Source organism: Watersipora subatra, chromosome 4 (genome assembly GCF_963576615.1).
Source record: "Watersipora subatra chromosome 4, tzWatSuba1.1, whole genome shotgun sequence".
NCBI lineage: Eukaryota > Metazoa > Bryozoa > Gymnolaemata > Cheilostomatida > Watersiporidae > Watersipora > Watersipora subatra.
The window spans coordinates 47,266,957-47,286,118 of record NC_088711.1 but is presented as its reverse complement, the minus strand read 5'-3'; the positions used below and the strand labels follow the sequence as shown (position 1 = coordinate 47,286,118).

Genomic DNA, 19,162 nt, shown 5'->3' with positions numbered 1-19,162 from the left:
AATGTAAAGAGTCACTTCAAGTTTTTAAATTTTTATGCCCAATAGGGTGAACTTAATAAGATCTTGGAATGGATTAGGCAATTTACATGTAATTTACTGAACTGGTACATTGTAATATTTCTGCAACATAAAGAAGAAACGGCGACGTTGCTGCAACGGCGGAAGAAGATTCCACAAATACAGCAACTCTGCACCATATTTATACATCCAACATTAACTTTCTATTGTTGTTAGAGAATTACACCAATCTGTTTGTGTTAGTTCTTGTGATGTGCAGTAGCAAATAATTTGTTTCTTACACAAATAGGAAATTTAAATGTTTGTTGGTAAAATTTAGCTGTTGTCATAAGTCATCTGTTTTAAACCTGTTAAGTCTGCTCTGCCTTCATGGATATTTTGTTAATATTATCTGGACTATCTCTACCAGGGAGTTCCATTCTTCCTTTTCTTCAGTAATGAAGTCCTGTTTCTTAAGGTCCTTTATTTTTCGCGCTATCTCTTCTTCTTGCACCCACCCATGTTTGTATGGGAGCTGTTCAATTGGTTGTGCCACCTTGACTAATGTTATTGTGTGGTGTGTCACTTGGTTTGGCCACCTTTACTAATGTTATTGTGTGGTGTGTCACTTGGTTTAGTCCTAGTGAAATTTTGAGGTGCGAACCCGTATTGATACATGCCAGCATCTGCTGAGCTTTGAAATGGTCTCTTCATTCCAATCCGCTTTTCCAGAGCAGTTCTTCCAGGGTGGTGGTAGTTTTCGGTTAGATTTTGTCGGTGCAACTAATTCTACTGCTCTTTAGGTCTTTGAGTATTTGACCAGCTAATTTTTATTAGCTGGTAGCTACAATTACGCTACAGCTAAGCAGCATTTACACTATAGCTACACCAATTACACTATAGCTGGTAGCTACAATTAAAACATAGCTAAGCAGCATTTACACTATAGCTACACCGATTACACTATAGCTGGTAGCTACAATTACACTACAGCTCGTCAACATTTACGCTATAGCTACACCAATTACACCATTATAGCTGGTAGCTACAATTACACAGCTAGTTAGCATTTACACTATAGCAGACATGTCCAAAGTCTGGCCCGCGGGCCAAATGCAGCCCAGCGTCAATTTTCATCCGCCCACAGCCTCTTTCATAAAATCAATAGTCTGGCCCGCCTGTAGAATTAACCCTTTGAACCTTAACAACTGATTTTCCAGCATTGCGTAGGGCGTTTCAACATTCCTAACGGCTGGAATTCACATGTTTTGTTTACAAAAGCAGTTTCTAAGTAACAGAGTAAACCAATCAGAATTATTATTGCTTGTTTAAATTATATTTAAACGATATCGCGAAAAAAATTGATACGACTCGTTTGTTGGCAGGTCATAAATGATTGTGATGCAAGTAAAGAAGCTTATGATATTAACTATAATTTTTCACTATATTTCGAGTCATGAAATAATGATGAGCATTTGCTCAATAGATATGATGCTAGTGTAAATGCTTTTTTTTACGAGTTTTTTAAAATTGTACGATCTTTAATAGTTTCGGCCTGAATAATGGCGACGCACTGTTTTTTTTTTTTTGATGACATTTGCTGTGAGTTGCTCAACATTTTTACTAATGTTTTACCAAATATCATTGCATTATGAGCATGTTTAGTTATATTTAATTAAAGTTTAAAAACTTAGGATTGTTGGACAGTTTGTTTGGGGTTACCGACGCCACTGACAAAAACTACCAGGGTTCAAAGGGTTAATAAATTGGGCAGAAGCGCTGTTACCTGGGTGTTAAACATTTAAAAATCTAATCAACATTTATAGTTACTGTCATATTTTAAATGAGCCCTGCACTTGTTGATATGCCTATAGCTTGTTCATTTTTCTGTAAGTGTGTTTAAAAATTCTATAAATACTAAACTTATTGTTTCACATTTTAAATGTAATTTGTACCTAAGAGTACAATTATTTCTGATCAACTGTTACAAAAAAGTTAGTATCAAAAATGTGAAGTTAAGTGATTATTAAATTTCAATTATAATGTCAATGCAATTTTGATATGCGTGTTTCAAACAAACCAAAACACATGCTTAAGATAGCAGAAATTAAAATATAAAGGCGAATATGAAACACAGATTAGCTCGGTAAAATTTATTTAAATGAATTGCTGTTATATGTAGAAAATGTTCGTTAAGGTTGATCCCCTAAATTTTTAACACGCCAAATCTGGCCCCCTATGCAAAAAGTTTGGACACCCCTGCACTATAGCTACACCACTTACACTGTAGCTATACTTGATAGTTATAGTGAAATTCATATTTTTAACGTCATATACTCTAATCAATAAAGTACATTTTAAAAAACAAATTTTTCAACTGTTTCAACCTGTCTCAAGTGGTAACTCAACCTGCCCCGCTCATAGTGCAGGTGCTTGTAAAAGCCCATATTGCTCAAATTTAAAACAGTCAAATAAATTTTTAAACTTGCAATGCATTCAGTGTATCTTTACTGAATGCATTGCAATACGTTTTTTAGTTTTTAAGAACTTGTAATCACATTCCCATATATTTCACACCTACAACACAACAGAGTAACACATGGTGAATCTTATGATACCAAATAACTGTAATGTGAATTTTGTTGCAAGTCAACCTTTAACTTGCTTTTGCATATTGTACAAATAACTTGGTATTTTCCTTTCGTGACTGGCTTCTTCATGAACTCCCAGGCTACTGACATGTTGATTATTTCTTGCCAAAAAACGTTGTGAAACCTATAGTCCAAAGACTATTGTTGCAGACGTAAAAATATAGTCTTGACTCACCTTGTTTTATTTCGCCTAGTCTTTCCGCGCTAGGACTATATGCGACTCCATTTCAATCGCACTTAAAAAGCGATATACAACCGCTGTAAGTTGTTTAGCCATAAACCTACTCATGTCTTTGTATAGGAAGACCCGAAGGTCGGGTGGCCCGACCGGGGCACCTCTGACCCGGTGGGTCAAGACCAGACGAGCTACCCGTGCGAGCTCTATTCTTAGCTTCATAATGCGCCCTAATCGAAATACATCTCTTTGCTATCTCACGAGTTAGGCTACTAGCTTGATGATTACACTTAAACAATAGCATGATGTTGAACCTCCGCAACTTTTCCATGGTGGCGATTAGAGCTAGCCTGGGAAAGTTTTTCACCAATCCATCACTACTAAGCAACACTCTCGTCGCTTTCTCACTGTGGTTGCAAACCTCAATCACCACAGGTGAAGACAAAGTCAAGCCAACACGATTCTTAACTGTGATTAGGGAATTCGTCGCTTGGTTTATGTCATAGTTGGTAACATCCACGATGCTAGTGACACAATCATTACACTTCAAGTTTGGTGACCTAGCCAGCTACATAGCCAGCTATAAAATAATCATTATGTCTCATTTTTGACTTAAGACATACTTGCATACTCATCATATTTAGTCATGTTTAGTTCAGCATGATATTAGTCTATTTACCTAGCCAGGGTCTTGCTCTTTGAGTGGGTGGGCTATTTGCCCCCCTCTCCTTTCCCCCTTTTTTCTTTTCCCCTTCTCCCTTCTTCTTTGGAGAAGGGGAAAAGAGAGAATGTGGATAGGAGAGGGTGGCAAATAAAGCCTTGATGGCTCATGGTTTGTGTGCAACAATTCATAGCTTTCATAGTTTTAATCTATGGTGGTTATCAGATATTATCACAGAATTGCTTCAGTTTACTGGATTATGTATCCAAGAAAGTTTTTACGTGAAAATAAATGTGATTTTGTCACCTTCTCCTCGTTAGCTCGAATGATTAACAACAGTGCAGTCAAGCATGAGGTACAATACAATGATGTTAGGTCATGCTATTTAAATCTGACAAGGCGACCTATGGGAATAGTTATTATTGGCCAATCTAGGTTTATATATCTATGGTGAGTGGAAGTTTGTGAGTCCCAAACGAATCTCAAATGAAGCAGATTTCAGTTAGAAGGACTTACAAAGAAGTTATAATCTGTCCATTTCACTCATTTTAACATACTACAATGTACATAAATTATTTCTCATTCATCAATTACGAAGTCTTATGAACAGACAGTGATATCTGTCATTTAACATGACAGTGATAATTAAGGAAAGTACTAGTAATGGTTCTGTAGTTAAATTTTAATAATAAAGCAGCACCTCTTCTTCATCCATAAACATGGCATTTCTTATGTAACACACTTCAAAAATTTTACACAGTTCATTTGCAGTAAGTTAATTTTGCGTAAAATGTGGTTTACGTCATAGAGGCGTCTACTGTAATTATAACACAAGGTCGAAGCAGATTCTACAAATACAGAAAGTCTGCACCGTATTTATACATCCAGCATTAACTTTCTATTGTTGTTAGAGAATTACACCATTCTGTTTGTGTTACTTCTTGTGATGTTCACTAGCAAATAATTTGTTTCTTACACAAATAGGAAATTTAAATGTTTGTCGGTAAAAATTAGCTGTTCTCGGAAATCATCTGTTTTAAACCTGTTAAGTCTGCTCTGCCTTCATGAATATTTTGTTAATAATTTATAGACTAGCTCCACCAGTGAGCTCCATGCTCTCTTCTCTTCAGTAATGAAGTCCTGTTGTTTAAGCTCCTTTTTGCTCTATCGCTTCTTTTTGTGCCGGCCCATGTATGTATGGATGCTGTTTGATGGGTTGTGCCCCCTCGAGTAATGGTACTGCGTGGCGTGTCACATTGGTTCAGCCTAAGTGAAATTTTGAGGTGCTGAACATGTAATGATAGCCTTTAGCGTTTGCCAGGCTTTGTATTGGTCTCTTCCTTCTAATTGGCTGTTCCGGAGCACATCTTGCAAAGTGGTGCTAATTTTCTATCAGTTTCTGTGAGTGCAACTGATTCTACAGCTCTTCAGGCTTGCTTGCCTGTAGCAATTGTTGTAGCAGGTGATTTCTATTAGGGTGTGTGTATTCTTTGTTATGTCATATATTCTAATCAATTAAGTACTTTCAAAAACAATAATTTATTTGTATTTCAACCTGTCCCATGTGATTGCTCAACTTGCCCGGCTCCTGGTTCAGGTGCTCATGAAACTACATATTGTTCAAATTTGAAACCGTTAAAGGAATTTTTAAACTTGTCATGCATTGAGCATAGCTTGAGGCAGTTTTTGTTCAAATCTGATGCAAATTGTATAATTCGCCTTTCTAAATTTAAATAATCTTGAAGCATGGTTCAACCTGTCTGGCTATCCCCTACTACCTCGCTGTTCACTAACCTGAAACCAACTGCATTTAGAGCCAGTAAAATAGAAACTGTTTTTCTAAAGCAACTTGGCTGCATCTATTTTAAGTTTTGTCGTAGATCACTGATCATTGCATTTTAGTCATATTTTATGCCAATCAGAAGGTAGTCAGAATTGCCCAATCATATTTTTTCTTTGATAATTGAATGGTTCCTAATCCAACTCTTCCCTCTGTCACCTCAGACTCTTATCAGTCTCACATACTCATACAAAGAGTCGTTGGTTCTCAGTCTATTTATTTTACTTTAAAAGGTATCATTAGCATATGTGGTTCTTTGCAATTCTTTTGTTTTCTGTTTTTTTAACCAAAAGATTAGTTCATCTAATTGTAGAAGGATTATTAGATTGGTAATATTTTTGATATTTTTTTGCATTGCTTCAAATTATTATATTATCCTAAGCATATCTATTTGTACAGAAAAATTGAATTTTGCTCATAACTTACGGAAGATCACGTAGCAGCATATTAACCCTTTCACTGCCAACCATGTACAAATTCGGCTATCGGCCTAGTGCCCGCCATTTTACCGAAAGTTGCCGATATTGCTTCATGATATGTATACAGTATTTTTCAACCTCAATCTAGAACATTTTTGTTACATATTTTATTTTGCATATTTAACATATTAACCAGCTTTGCTATGCAAAAGTTCAATGGATCTATACTTTGTGCAATGATAAAGCTATGTGAAGCTACAATCGATGCGAAGTTAAATTAATTCTCAATGTTCCTTACTCTTACAACATCATTACTTTCACCACTATCCGAGACAGTGCTGCTGCTTTAATTATCTGTATAATCACGAAAATCTGAATCTGATGTGGCTATAATGTCATCAACATAACTAATTACACGTTTTCTGAATCCACGCGTGGTACTTAATGAACTCACACAAAATATTTGTTTTTAGATTAAAAATTATCAAAAAAAAGTTTTAAATTGCTTCGTCGTTTTAGGCTAAATCCATAGAGAAATCTTCAGACAACACTGTCATTTTCATAAAAGTTTTAAAGACCATGGGTTAAGTTGTCAACGAATAATAAAACTAAGTTACCAAGCAATTGCTGGGAAAGTCGCCAAAAATGTGTTTATGGCAGCGAAAGGGTTAAGTCAGGGGTGGCTAAGTGAGTGCTCGTACACATTAAGTGAGTGAGTATACACATTTTCTTTGTGTATGCATACATATGTGTTTGTGCAAGGTGTCTTGTGTGTGCATGCGTAGATGTGTGTGAGTGGGCTATGTGCGCGGGAAAGTGTGTGTGGGTGGGGTGTGTGCGTTTGGTATGTGCAAGCTGTGCGCGTATATGGGTATACATGTTGTCTACTTGTTGTATGTACACATGTGCATGTCTGCTGTGTGGCACATGCGCATCTCCCACATCAGTAGACCACTATAGCATCTATCAAATGAGGAGGAATTAGTTACTGACATACGATTGTAAAGTACTCCTCTATATTCCTCTTTATTCATTTAAAATAGAGTGTTTGGTCTGTTTAGTGTACAGTTCCTCTCCTGTACATACTCTAGTACATGTATTTTCTATGATAACTTCACCTTTAAATTATTTTTATAATAAACTAACGTGAAATACTTGCACATGCTAGGTACACGGTCATGTATGTAGTTTATACTTTGCTATGACTCCATAGCATAGTCATAATCAAACACGACTAGATGATTCCAAATTCAATGACTCTTACACTCTTGATTTGCAACTCTCATTTCTCAACTCATTACATACCAGAAGCTGTGTAGTGTGACTCAGTACAGTGTTTACTTATGGTCAGAAGCCATGTGGAGGGCTTTAGCATGCTTTGTACAAAATATTTCTTATTAGTTAGTAGTTCGTTTCAATGCTCCTCTTCAAATTGCCAAGTTATCGTAAACATAATATTTGTTCCTACAAATGGGTAGTTAATTGATTAGCACATCGTATTTGTACTCAAATAAGAGGAAACAATCATTTACCTGTGTTGAACCAATAGAAAACATGTTTACAGTCCACGCTGAGCTGAGCTTTGTAAAACCCTAATTTTATATCGCATTTTCTTATCCGCAATTACCAGCCGCATCAGTTCCAATACAGCTACTGAATCTTCATAAACTGTAGATCAATGTACATTGTACTTCTGGCGCTTATCTATTGAGTACAAATACAAATACTAGTGAGACTGATTATTTCATTTTTAGCAATAACAATGTTGTAAGCTATAGTAATAGTGATGAATCTTCTCACATACTAAAGTTGTTAGTTGTGGTAGTAGGGCAATAGATCAGAAAGCTGTCTGAGGGCATTCAGTAACACATTTGTAAAATCTTTTCATGGCATCAACGGATTTAAAATTTTATGCTGAATAGTTTGGTACCAAAGCCCTTTTAATAGGCTTTGTAGTTCAAATGTTAGGGCAACTTATGTGCGCCATTGCCAAATATTAGGTTTTGATTTCAAACATTTAATTATGTTATAGTAAAATAATAATTGTTTAGCAAAAAAGCTTAATGTTTGATTGCAAATTCATTTATTTGGATGTTTTCACAAATGTCAAATAGTTTAATGAATATTATATTAAAAGCGTCTCCCAACCTGATTCTATACTACAATCAAGTTTCTTGCTTTTTGTAAGTTTATCTTTGTTGTGTTCCAACTGATGTACGATGTGCTGGAGTTACTGTATAAACATCTTTAACCTATAAAACCAACTCATTTTAGTTGTTAAAAATAGCAACCAACTTCTAAGACTTTTAAAAATGGTTAAGATTACTTTTATATATTTAAATACGTTTAAATAGATATTTTTAACCAAGCTTCTCTCTCTCTATATATGTCTTACTTATACAAATAGTGGTGATTATTGTTACTTGCCAGATTAAATGTTTAAAAAGAAAATACTTTCCAATAATTTGAAGGTATTTGTTATAAATAATGTATATTGTTTGTGTATAACTGCAGGCTGAAGAATCTCAGTCAGCTGGATAGATTAGACTGTGAAGGAAATGAGCTTACTACTGTGCCTGCTGACCTATTCCAATGTCGAAAACTACGCTCTCTGAACCTCGCTGGCAACAGGAAGCTTTCAAGTATTGATCAGAGTCTCCTGGAGCATGAGCATCTCTCCTATCTCTATTGTGAGGATTGTCCAGCGCTTGTTTCTCCTCCTTATGCTGTCTGTTCCCAGGGTATCGAAGCAGTTAAAGCATACTTTGAAGACCTTGTAAAGGATGGAGTTGAACTAAATCTTGTTCCAGTCTCCATTGTCGGTGATACCATGGCAGGAAAAACAAGCCTAATCAGATCTTTGCAATCGAGGAGCCGTAAGCTGACATATCGAGATGACACTAGCATATTCGACGAGACAACGAGGGTATTCGACGTCCAGAATTTGGAGTTGGAAAACTCCCAAGCCAAGATGATTGATCATGGAGGTCACCAAATCTATCACATCACCTATCGATACATCTTGAAGGAAAGGAATATACCGCTTCTGGTTGTCAATTTGGAGAAGTTCAAAAACCTGGCCAAGAACAAGAATGCAAAAATCGCAACTGAACAGCTTTGCTGGAGGTGGGTATCTCACCTCTACCTAGCTTGTCCTTTATTAGGGCCACCTCTCCTTGTTCTTACTCACTCGGATAAGCTTTCTGATCGGGAACTGCGTGATTGCAAAGAAAATATTTTCAAATATTCCACAGATTTACGCAATCAAGTGTTGGAAGCTGAGAAACTGCGTAGCAGAAAAAATAAGGCTCTCCATAAAATAGAGTTCCTATCAGACAAAAAAGTTGATGTGTTCACTGAAGAAAATACATTTGTGTTTGGCAATGAATCTCATCAAATTGAGGAGCTGAGAAAAGCTCTCGATGATCGTTGCGTAAAGTTTAAAGTGACCCTCCCAAAAGAATGGAATGATTTGTGCAACTTTGTAGAACATGACTTTGAAAAACCAGCTGTTGCTTTGTCAGAAATACAATCTAAATATCCGAAAGAGAAGTGCTTACATATCTTGAGATACATGCATAATGTTGGACAGGTTTTATGGTACGAGTCCATAAACTCGTTGAAAGGCTTCATCTTCCGCGACATACCAAAGATGACTGCAATGATAGCCACACTATTTCATCATCGCTCACGTGAGGAATGGCAACAGAGAATCAAAAACTTCAAGGAGTTTGATCACAATGGAAAAAACATCAGTAAACCTTTATACATGAAGTCCATAGACAAGTTCCTAAAATGTGGCATCCTGGACGAGTTTCTATTACACCATCTCCTCCATGTTTTTAAAACTGAGTCCAACTTTCCATGCCACTTAGCCATAGAGCTACTGAAAAGCTTCTGGATCTTACATGGACCCATAAAACAGAATAGTGAAGATCAAACCTCGGAAACAAGATATGATTATATAGTACCATATTTTGCTACTGAAAGCATAGGAGCATCTTGGCAAACTGATGAACGGATCCAGTTGAGGGTTGTCATAGAAATGAGAGGTCTGCCATTACCGCATTATGCATTTCAGCTAATGACAGTTGCTGTGTTGGACGAGCTTGCGGATGACCGGAATACCACTCTTGTTAAAAATGATGGTGCAACAGTCTATTACGACGAACTAGCGTTACACCTCATTCATAATGTCACTGACCAGAAGGTCACTCTGCAAAGCTCTTCTGATGAGGTAACAAACTTGGAAAATCTGTGGAAACGGCTTGCAAAAACAACCCAAAGCGTTTTAAAGGTCCTTTTTACTGCTTGGACTGCCAGTCAGCAATCTGTCTATGTCTACTGTGGCCATTGCCTTTTTCTCAGAGATCAAAATCCGGAAACATCTGTTGATCCAAGTTGGTTTCATCCAAAAGGTGACAGTTTAGCCATTACACAGTATTCAGGAGAACAGAAGCTTACATGCGAGCGTACTGGAATTAAAAAACCAACAGTACCATCTGCTCTTATGAGGCCTTGTAAGTTTTAAATTTTTTGTCATAGAGTTTAAGTAAAGCTCTATCTAGAGATTTGTGTAATTTAAAAACATTTTGCACTACACAATCTTTATAATGTTCTCTTTTAAGGTTATCCACTTGGTAAAAAGAAGGAACGCAGCATCAAAAGGTATCTGACAAGCCTTTCCCTTCTTCCCCAGATCACACATGCAGGTACATGTCATGTGGTTGTCTCGTACAGACTTATGTTTCTTTTTAGTTAAAGAGGTTTTTTGGATACCGTCTACGTATGCAGTAGGTGATTATGGTACATGTGAGGTGTCTAATTCCAGTCTTGTACTCTTGAATGTACTCCTAATAGAATTATGATGGTTTATGACTTACTGGAAGTGCATCAGGGTATGCTATAATTAAGTTTAGTAGAAAAATGTAGTTGATATGCCACGCATTGCAATATATCAATATATATACATATATATACAGTATATGGATACAAAATACAATACACAATACCTAAGGACAGGCAAGTTGTATCCATTTATAACAAGTCATTAGATAATGTTTTCTCACTGAGTAAGTTTGTTAAAACTGTTTGATTAACAGTTAAGGAGTCTGTCTTTGATAAATTCCTCAGATCATTCATTCTAATATCCAACTGTTCATTTTCATCATAGCTAATGAGCATGGAAACATTTGCATTACAATATTTCATTCGCTCTTATCTACAATAACATAACAGCCTCTACAATCAAAAACCAAAATAATAAAATCCCTGCACTATTCAATGTCATAAGATTTCATATACATATATATACATTGTTGGATTAACAATGTTTTGTTAGTTGCAGGGAATATTGTTACTGTCCAAGCACAGCAGGAGGAGGGAGACCCAAGTGATCAGAATAGTCCGGTAGTTGCAGTGGGTCCTGTTCATGTCCAAGCACCAGAAGAGGGAGACCCAAGTGATCAGAATGGTGAGGTAGTTGCAGTGAATCCGGTTCCTGTCCAAGCACCAGAGGAGGGAGACCTTAGTGATAGTGAGCTCAGTGACACTTTGGTTGATCCAGACCAGGATGCTGAACCAGAGACTATCAGACCTTGCATCAAGCTTCGTGTTCAAAATCTTTTCTGTTCATCTGAGGTGAGTGTCGCTGAGACCAACAATTACTCTTAAAAACAATTAAAATACCATTTACTTTGGTATTATTATGTTACTTCAAATATGTTTAGTGTATATTTTAGTATTTGTTTCAGTGATATTATTCGTAGAACAACTTTTGTTTAGAATGGTGATATTATTTTATTGTCATTCAGTTTGTTTTATAATCTGCTCTCTCTATCGGTTTCTGGTTTCCATTTAACCCTTTTGCTGCCAACCATGTACAAATTTAGCTTTTGGCCTAGTGCCAGCCATTTTACCAAAAATTGCCGATATTGCTTCATGATATGTATACAACATTTTTTCAATTTCAAGCTCTATCTAGAACATTTTTCGTAACTTATTTTATTTCCCCAACGTTTAACCAACATTGCTATGCAAAAAATTCAATCTATCTATACTTTGTGCGATGATAAAGCTTTGTGAGGCAATCGCTACGAAGCTAAGACAATCCTCCACAATGTTCCTTACTCTTACGAAACTATTACTTTCACCACTATCAGAGTCACTGCTGCTACTTTATTTATTTGTATAATCACAAAAATCTAAATCTGAATTGGCTATAACGTCATCAACATAAGTAATTACCTGTTTTCGGACTCGTGCGCGGTACTTAATGAACTCACACAAAAATTGTTCGTTTTTAGGTTAGTTGTTCTTAAACAAAAGTTTGAAATTGCTTCGTTATTTTAGGCTAATTTTATAAAGATATCTTCAAACAACGTTGTCAATATCTTGAAAGTCCTAAAGACTGTGGGTTATGTTGTCAATGAATTATGAAATGAAGTTACTACGCAATTGCTGGGAAAGTCGCAATTATGCGTATGTGGCACTCGACCCCAGAAAACGCATAAATGCGTCTTTGGCAGCGAAAGGGTTAAAAGCATGCTTTCTGACAATTGGCTTGCCCATCATGGCAAAGCTTCAGATGAACACATCGAAAACTTTTTTAAAACATGTCGTCTTAGTCTACATTGAATATTGAGTTCTAATCCTACGCGTTGAGGGCTAACCATGGAAGTCTACATTGAGTTTCATATTAAGCTCTACAATGTGTGCTACACTGAGTTCTACAGTGAGTTCTGTATTGAGCTCTACAGTGAGTTCTACTTTGAGCTCTACATGGAGTTCTGCCAAGAGATGGCTATACATGTATATACATGTACATATCATTTCAGGTCTACAGAATGACTCGTGTCCGTGGAAGATGTCTTATTATCAACAATGTGAACTATACATATTCTGATGGAAGGACTGACACGAGACATGGTTCCATAGCAGATGGTCGAAGGATTACAGGTCTCTTTGAAAGTCTTGACTTTATTTGCTCTGAGAAGGTGGATCTCTCCGGAGAGGTTTGGATTGGCATCAGATCGCTTTATCATTGCGCCTGCTCACAGAATAAATGTTTTAATTGTTTACAAGACTTTGTCATAAGTTTAGAGCATTTTATTTCAGTGTTAGTAATAATGTTTTAGTTGATGACTTTGTCACTTTATTCCTTAAAAGTGTAGCAGTCAGGATTCACCAGATTTCCACCATGTAAAATGAAGCTGGTCAAAGTATGTGCCGTAACATCATAAACAATTGTCTTTGAAACCAAATGCCATCTTCTGAACATCAAAGTTCACATGAAATGTGTTGTAAAACTGGTAAATCGCATATAAGTTTTTTTACTGTTTCTTCATAAATCCAAAGGAGAAGTAAACCTTTTTCCATAGCACCCCGTCTTCATTGGCTGGTTTTGTTTGTGTCGAGAAATAAATGGATGAAATATGTGAATTATGCGTTGTATATATATAACCTGTTATGAATATAAACTAGAGCATTATAATTTCCAGGGCATGATTGAGGAGATCAGCAGAGAGACTGAACGACCAGAGCATACAGATTATGGAATGTTTGTATTGGTCATCATGTGCCATGGGAGTGAAACAGGCTTGGTAGGAACTGATGGAAATATGGTAGAGAGGGTAGTGGTGACTGATTCTCTCTCAGCTCAAAGTTTTCCTGGAATGGCTCAAAAACCAAAACTTGTCATTCTTCAGGCTTGTTCTGGTAGTAAGTTAGATTAATATGTTATTACTGTCACCGTAGGCACAGATAAACTGGTAGTTAACTCAACGATCCCATTTTCACTATAGGTTTTTTTAAGGTTACCCTTTTACTAAAAAATATGTTATGCACTTCTAGCGCTTTCCTCTGGTTCTTAGCCATGTTATTATAGCCGATTGGAACTCTCCATGAATAACACCAGGTTTAATCTCTCCAGTATATCAACAGTTGTTTAAAGGTTACTATACTATCTGTATTAGAATGCCATGGCACTGGTTTTTTCAACCCTTCATCCATAGTGGCATTTTATTAGAGATAACGTTTAAATAGAGGGTGGCGCTGTATTTTTTGACTAGGTTGTAAACATTTTAGAGAGATAACTTTAACTTTTTTGGTGGTCAAACTGATGTTTATGTCGCCAATATTTTGCTCTCTCCTTTCGGCGAGTAATATTAATGTAATAGTAACATTAATGCCATCGACCTTAGAGTTTTTGTTAAAATTTTGGTTTCGATGTAAGCTTCACGCTATTCCATAAAGCGGCAATTTTTCAGGGAAACAGACTCGTGATACACGATGCCAATGCCGGTGATTGACCAATGTGTGAATGTGAGACAAAAGTGCTTCTTTTGGCTGTCTTTCTAATACATTTTTCCATCTAATCGCCACATGTTTTGGTCATCCAACATGGCAGACAATTATTATGCAAGGTCGAAGCAAACTCCGCAAGTACCGACTAAAGTCCGCGCTGTATTTCAAAATCCCGCGTTTTGAGCAACGGCTCTAAAATTACATCAATCGGCAGGGCAGCATTTATCTGGCAGAATACATAGGAAAAAGGTCTTCCTTCACGGTTATAGGAAATTTAAAATGATTGTTTGCAAGTACATGTAGCCTATAGTAATTTTTGATAGTTATCTGTTTATATTCATGAATCAGGAATTTGAACGAGTAATTGTTAAATGATGTAGTTGAAAAGACGAGAGATTTTAAACAAATTATAAAGTGTGGCAGGTGTTTCTAGTTGACATTTTATAAAGTTCATAAGTCTTTCTTGCTATTGTCACAATTTGAAAACGTCGATGAAGCCTGATATTTGGTCAAAATGAAGCACAAATATTATTCAAATACCTATCTGTACCATTACCTACTATTGCTAATGGAATAAATAGATGAAGAATTAAAAAGATTAAGAAGCTTAAAATGAATTCATAGTTCACTGGGTTTCTTTTTTAACTATGAGAAAGTTGGCTGTGTTACTGATAATCTTATGTGACGTTACGCATCGTGTTTACAGAACTTAGAGGAGTTTATTAGTTTCTAGATGACTTACTGGTAGTTTGGTTTAGCCAATAAGCTACATGGTATCACTGACAGGAGTATATACTAGCACGACTATATACTCCTGTTTAATCAGTATATAGTCGAGATGATGATTGTTAGGCAGTGTTATTTCCTTTTGGTAATAATTTACTAAAACTTGACAAAGAGGTCTATTAGCTTGTTTTATACATGAACTCTGACATACGTTTCATTACAAGTGTTTATTTATGTGTGAGTTTTGGCTGAATTGCAGCTCGTTCTAATAGAGTAATGACTGATGCTCTCCCACACCATGCAACATCTCAGCATGGATCTGTTGCCCAGCCAACACCTTCATTTACTCCCAGTCAGACTCCTTCTATTGCACCACAATTATCTATACCCCCGAGAACCTCTTCTCCTCCACCTTCAAGTTCCTCTGCAGGACTCAACACCGATCATCTATTAATCTGGAAAGCCAGTTTCCACGGTATAACTGTTCTATTTGATTTTCAAACAATTTGTTTTGCATTGTTCTAAAATTTCATTACAGGGAACATAATGTTCAGGAAGTATACTTTTTCAATGATGTTGTGTTTAGACTTCATAGCAAAGTCTTTGTTTATCTTCAATGTTATGTTTAGTGAGATTTGTTTTTATTACAGGACATGTGGCCTATAGAAGTCCAGAATACGGCACCTGGTTTGTTAATGCCATCATTCAGTCTCTTTCAAGACATGCCTGTCATCGTGACCTCAAAACTTTGTTTGAAAGCCAGGTTAGAAATCAATCTGTCTATTCCTCTTTTTCTTTTTTGCTTCGTTTCTCTTCTCATGCGTTCCTTCACTTTATCTCTCTCTTTTTCTGTTCACATTTTTTCTACTCTCTTTTCTCTGTTTCCTTTACATACTTCCTCTCTTTCAGTCCTTTTTTCTGCCTTTCTCTCTTTCCTTGTATCTCCCTATCTTTGTATTTCTACCTCTCCTTATCTCTCAATCCATCCTTTATTTTTCTTCTTACTCAACTCGCTCTCTCCTCTTTTGTCTTCTCTGCCATTTTTCTCCCTTTCTCCGGCTTCTTTCTATTAGTCTCCTTATCATGGTCTTCCTTTTTTCTCATTTCCCTTCTTGTTTCTTACACCATTGGTACTTGTATCTCTCCTTTTGTCTCCTCTCTCTTCTTGTTTTTCATACCATTGTTACTTGTATCTTTCCTTTTGTCTCCTCTCCCTTCTTGTTTCTCACACCATTGTTACTTGTATCTCTCCTTTTGTCTCCTCTCCCTTCTTGTTTCTCACACCATTGTTACTTGTATCTCTGCTTTTGTCTCCTCTCCCTTGTTTCTCACACCATTGTTACTTCTATCTCTCCTTTTGTCTCCTCTCCCTTGTTTCTCACACCATTGTTACTTTTATCTCTCCTTTTGTCTCCTTTCCCTTCTGGTTTCTTACACCATTGTTACTTTTATCTCTCCTTTTGTCTCCTTTCCCTTCTTGTTTCTTACACCATTGTTACTTTCATCTCTCCTTTTGTCTCCTCTCCCTTCTTGTTTCTCATACCATTGTTACTTGTATCTCTCCTTTTGTCTCCTTTCCCTTCTTGTTTCTCACACCATTGTTACTTGTATCTCTGCTTTTGTCTCCTCTCCCTTGTTTCTCACACCATTGTTGCTTCTATCTCTCCTTTTGTCTCCTTTCTCTTCTTGTTTCTCTCACCATTGTTACTTGTATCTCTGCTTTTGTCTCCTCTCCCTTGTTTCTCACACCATTGTTGCTTCTATCTCTCCTTTTGTCTCCTTTCTCTTCTTGTTTCTCTCACCATTGTTACTTGTATCTCTCCTTTTGTCTCCTCTCCCTTCTTGTTTCTCACACCATTGTTACTTGTATCTCTGCTTTTGTCTCCTCTCCCTTGTTTCTCACACCATTGTTGCTTCTATCTCTCCTTTTGTCTCCTTTCTCTTCTTGTTTCTCTCACCATTGTTGCTTCTATCTCTGCTTTTGTCTCCTCTCCCTTGTTTCTCACACCATTGTTGCTTCTATCTCTCCTTTTGTCTCCTCTCCCTTCTTGTCTCTCACGCCATTGTTACTTGTATCTCTCCTTTTGTCTCCTCTCTCTTCTTGTTTCTCACACCATTGTTACTTGTATCTCTCCTTTTGTCTCCTCTCCCTTCTTGTTTTTCACACCATTGTTACTTGTATCTCTCCTTTTGTCTCCTCTCTTTTCTTGTTTCTCACAACTTTGTTACTTCTATCTCTCCTTTTGTCTCGTCTCCCTTCTTGTTTCTCACACCATTGTTGCTTCTAACTCTCCTCTTGTCTCCTCTCCCTTCTTGTTTCTCACACCATTGTTACTTTTATCTCTCCTTTTGTCTCCTTTCCCTTCTGGTTTCTTACACCATTGTTACTTTCATTTCTCCTTTTGTCTCCTCTCCCTTCTTGTTTCTCATACCATTGTTACTTGTATCTCTCCTTTTGTCTCCTTTCCCTTCTTGTTTCTCACACCATTGTTACTTGTATCTCTGCTTTTGTCTCCTCTCCCTTGTTTCTCACACCATTGTTGCTTGTATCTCTGCTTTTGTCTCCTCTCCCTTGTTTCTCACACCATTGTTGCTTCTATCTCTCCTTTTGTCTCCTTTCTCTTCTTGTTTCTCTCACCATTGTTGCTTCTATCTCTGCTTTTGTCTCCTCTCCCTTGTTTCTCACACCATTGTTGCTTCTATCTCTCCTTTTGTCTCCTCTCCCTTCTTGTCTCTCACGCCATTGTTACTTGTATCCCTCCTTTTGTCTCCTCTCCCTTCTTGTTTCTCACACCATTGTTACTTGTATCTCTCCTTTTGTCTCCTCTCCTTTCTTGTTTTTCACACCATTGTTACTTGTATCTCTCCTTTTGTCTCCTCTCTTTTCTTGTTTCTCACAACTTTGTTACTTCTATCTCTCCTTTTGTCTTTTCTCCCTTCTTGTTTCTCACACCATTGTTGCTTCTATCTCTCATTTTGTCTTCTCTCCCTTCTTGTTTATCACACCATTGTTGCTCCTAACTCTGTTTTAGTCTCCTCTCCCTTCTTGTTTCTCATACCATTGTTACTTCTATCTCTCATTTAGTCTCCTCTCTTTCCCATTCTATTTTGCAAAATTGTAAAGATCCAATAGTTGTAAATTTGATTGCATGAATTAGCTTAACAGCTAGCAGCACTGGGACATATCAAACTCTAGCAGCTCCCCGGAAAAGTTTCCATAACAAGAGGCATTTTAATATGACCCCGGGAAAAGGTCATGCCAAAAATCGCAAAATATTTTAGTAATTTAATTCATGATGTATATTGGGTAGTAGTTTCAAATGAAAGATACATTTTACTTGTTTTGTAATAATAGATACAAGAGAAGGTGAGAAGAAGGAGCATAGATCATGGACATGGCCAGCAGCCATCATTTGAGAGCACCCTTAGGAAGAGACTCTACCTGTTTCCAGGATACAATCTATCCTAGCTCGTCTAAATGTTTGCAGATCATGCAGCGTCTCTTTCAAGTGTGCATTGTTATATAGTCTCTACTTATAGACAGAACACCTAACTGGTGATTGTATGGTTATATGTCTTTTTTTTGTGTTCTACTGCTGTTTATTGATACATTCTGCATATATCTGCTAGAAACTTTACATGATGATTCTCTTGATTTGTTTGATTCTTTTCTATTTTGTAACTTTTGACTGCAAATATCTAGGATCAAGAGCCAAACATGCCTCTACTATCAGGTGCTGTGTAACCATATGCATTATCCTATCTATGGTAGCTCTATTATTAATGTTTATACATCATTATTCTATTTATGGTAGCTCAATCTATACTTTCGGATGGTCATGAACATTGGAACATGTTTTATAACTAGTTTTACTACAATATAACTTGTTTTATTGTCTGAATATCTAGCAGTTCCGTATTTGTATTGAGTTTTATAGCATACTATGTCAATATTTATTGACATCTTCAGCTGCTGGTTTTATATGTTTATTGACAACTTTTCCAGTCACACTGTTTCTGGTACATTGTATTGCTTTAGTCGTATTTTGTTTCCTACTTAGATTCATGCTCTCCTGTGCATTGTAACGGTAATAAAATATTTTTAGTGAAATAATCAAGGTCATTTATTGGTTTAAATATTTCATTTTGCAGAATAATATTTCTACCTGATTTCTCGGAATTTTAACATTTCTCCAATAAATTTTCTGAAATTCTGTAAAAAACCGATCGAGTTCTCATACTCGCTCCACAAAGAAACAAACCACTCAAGTGCAAGGCAATGAATCTATATTTCACAGTAAATTGTATATAAGAGTGCAGTTCAAGATGCAATGAACATACAGAAAACTTCACAATGAGAGAATATCAGGCACTCTGCTGTTGGTCGCT

The 19,162-nt window shown here is 36.6% G+C and overlaps 1 protein-coding gene across 1 annotated transcript in view; it reads left to right on the top strand.

Annotated features, from left to right (window-relative positions):
* The window catches only part of LOC137393001 (malignant fibrous histiocytoma-amplified sequence 1 homolog), a 33,217-nt gene extending 14,327 nt beyond the window's left edge, over positions 1 to 18,890 (top strand). The window contains exons 4-11 of the mRNA XM_068079382.1: positions 8,258 to 10,263; positions 10,372 to 10,455; positions 11,091 to 11,383; positions 12,580 to 12,756; positions 13,243 to 13,462; positions 15,033 to 15,248; positions 15,424 to 15,536; positions 18,129 to 18,890. Of these exons, the coding sequence (XP_067935483.1) occupies positions 8,258 to 10,263; positions 10,372 to 10,455; positions 11,091 to 11,383; positions 12,580 to 12,756; positions 13,243 to 13,462; positions 15,033 to 15,248; positions 15,424 to 15,536; positions 18,129 to 18,242 (3,223 nt within the window). The 3' untranslated portion in view covers positions 18,243 to 18,890. The remainder of the gene's footprint in view (positions 1 to 8,257; positions 10,264 to 10,371; positions 10,456 to 11,090; positions 11,384 to 12,579; positions 12,757 to 13,242; positions 13,463 to 15,032; positions 15,249 to 15,423; positions 15,537 to 18,128) is intronic.
* Positions 18,891 to 19,162: the final 272 nt, after the last annotated feature.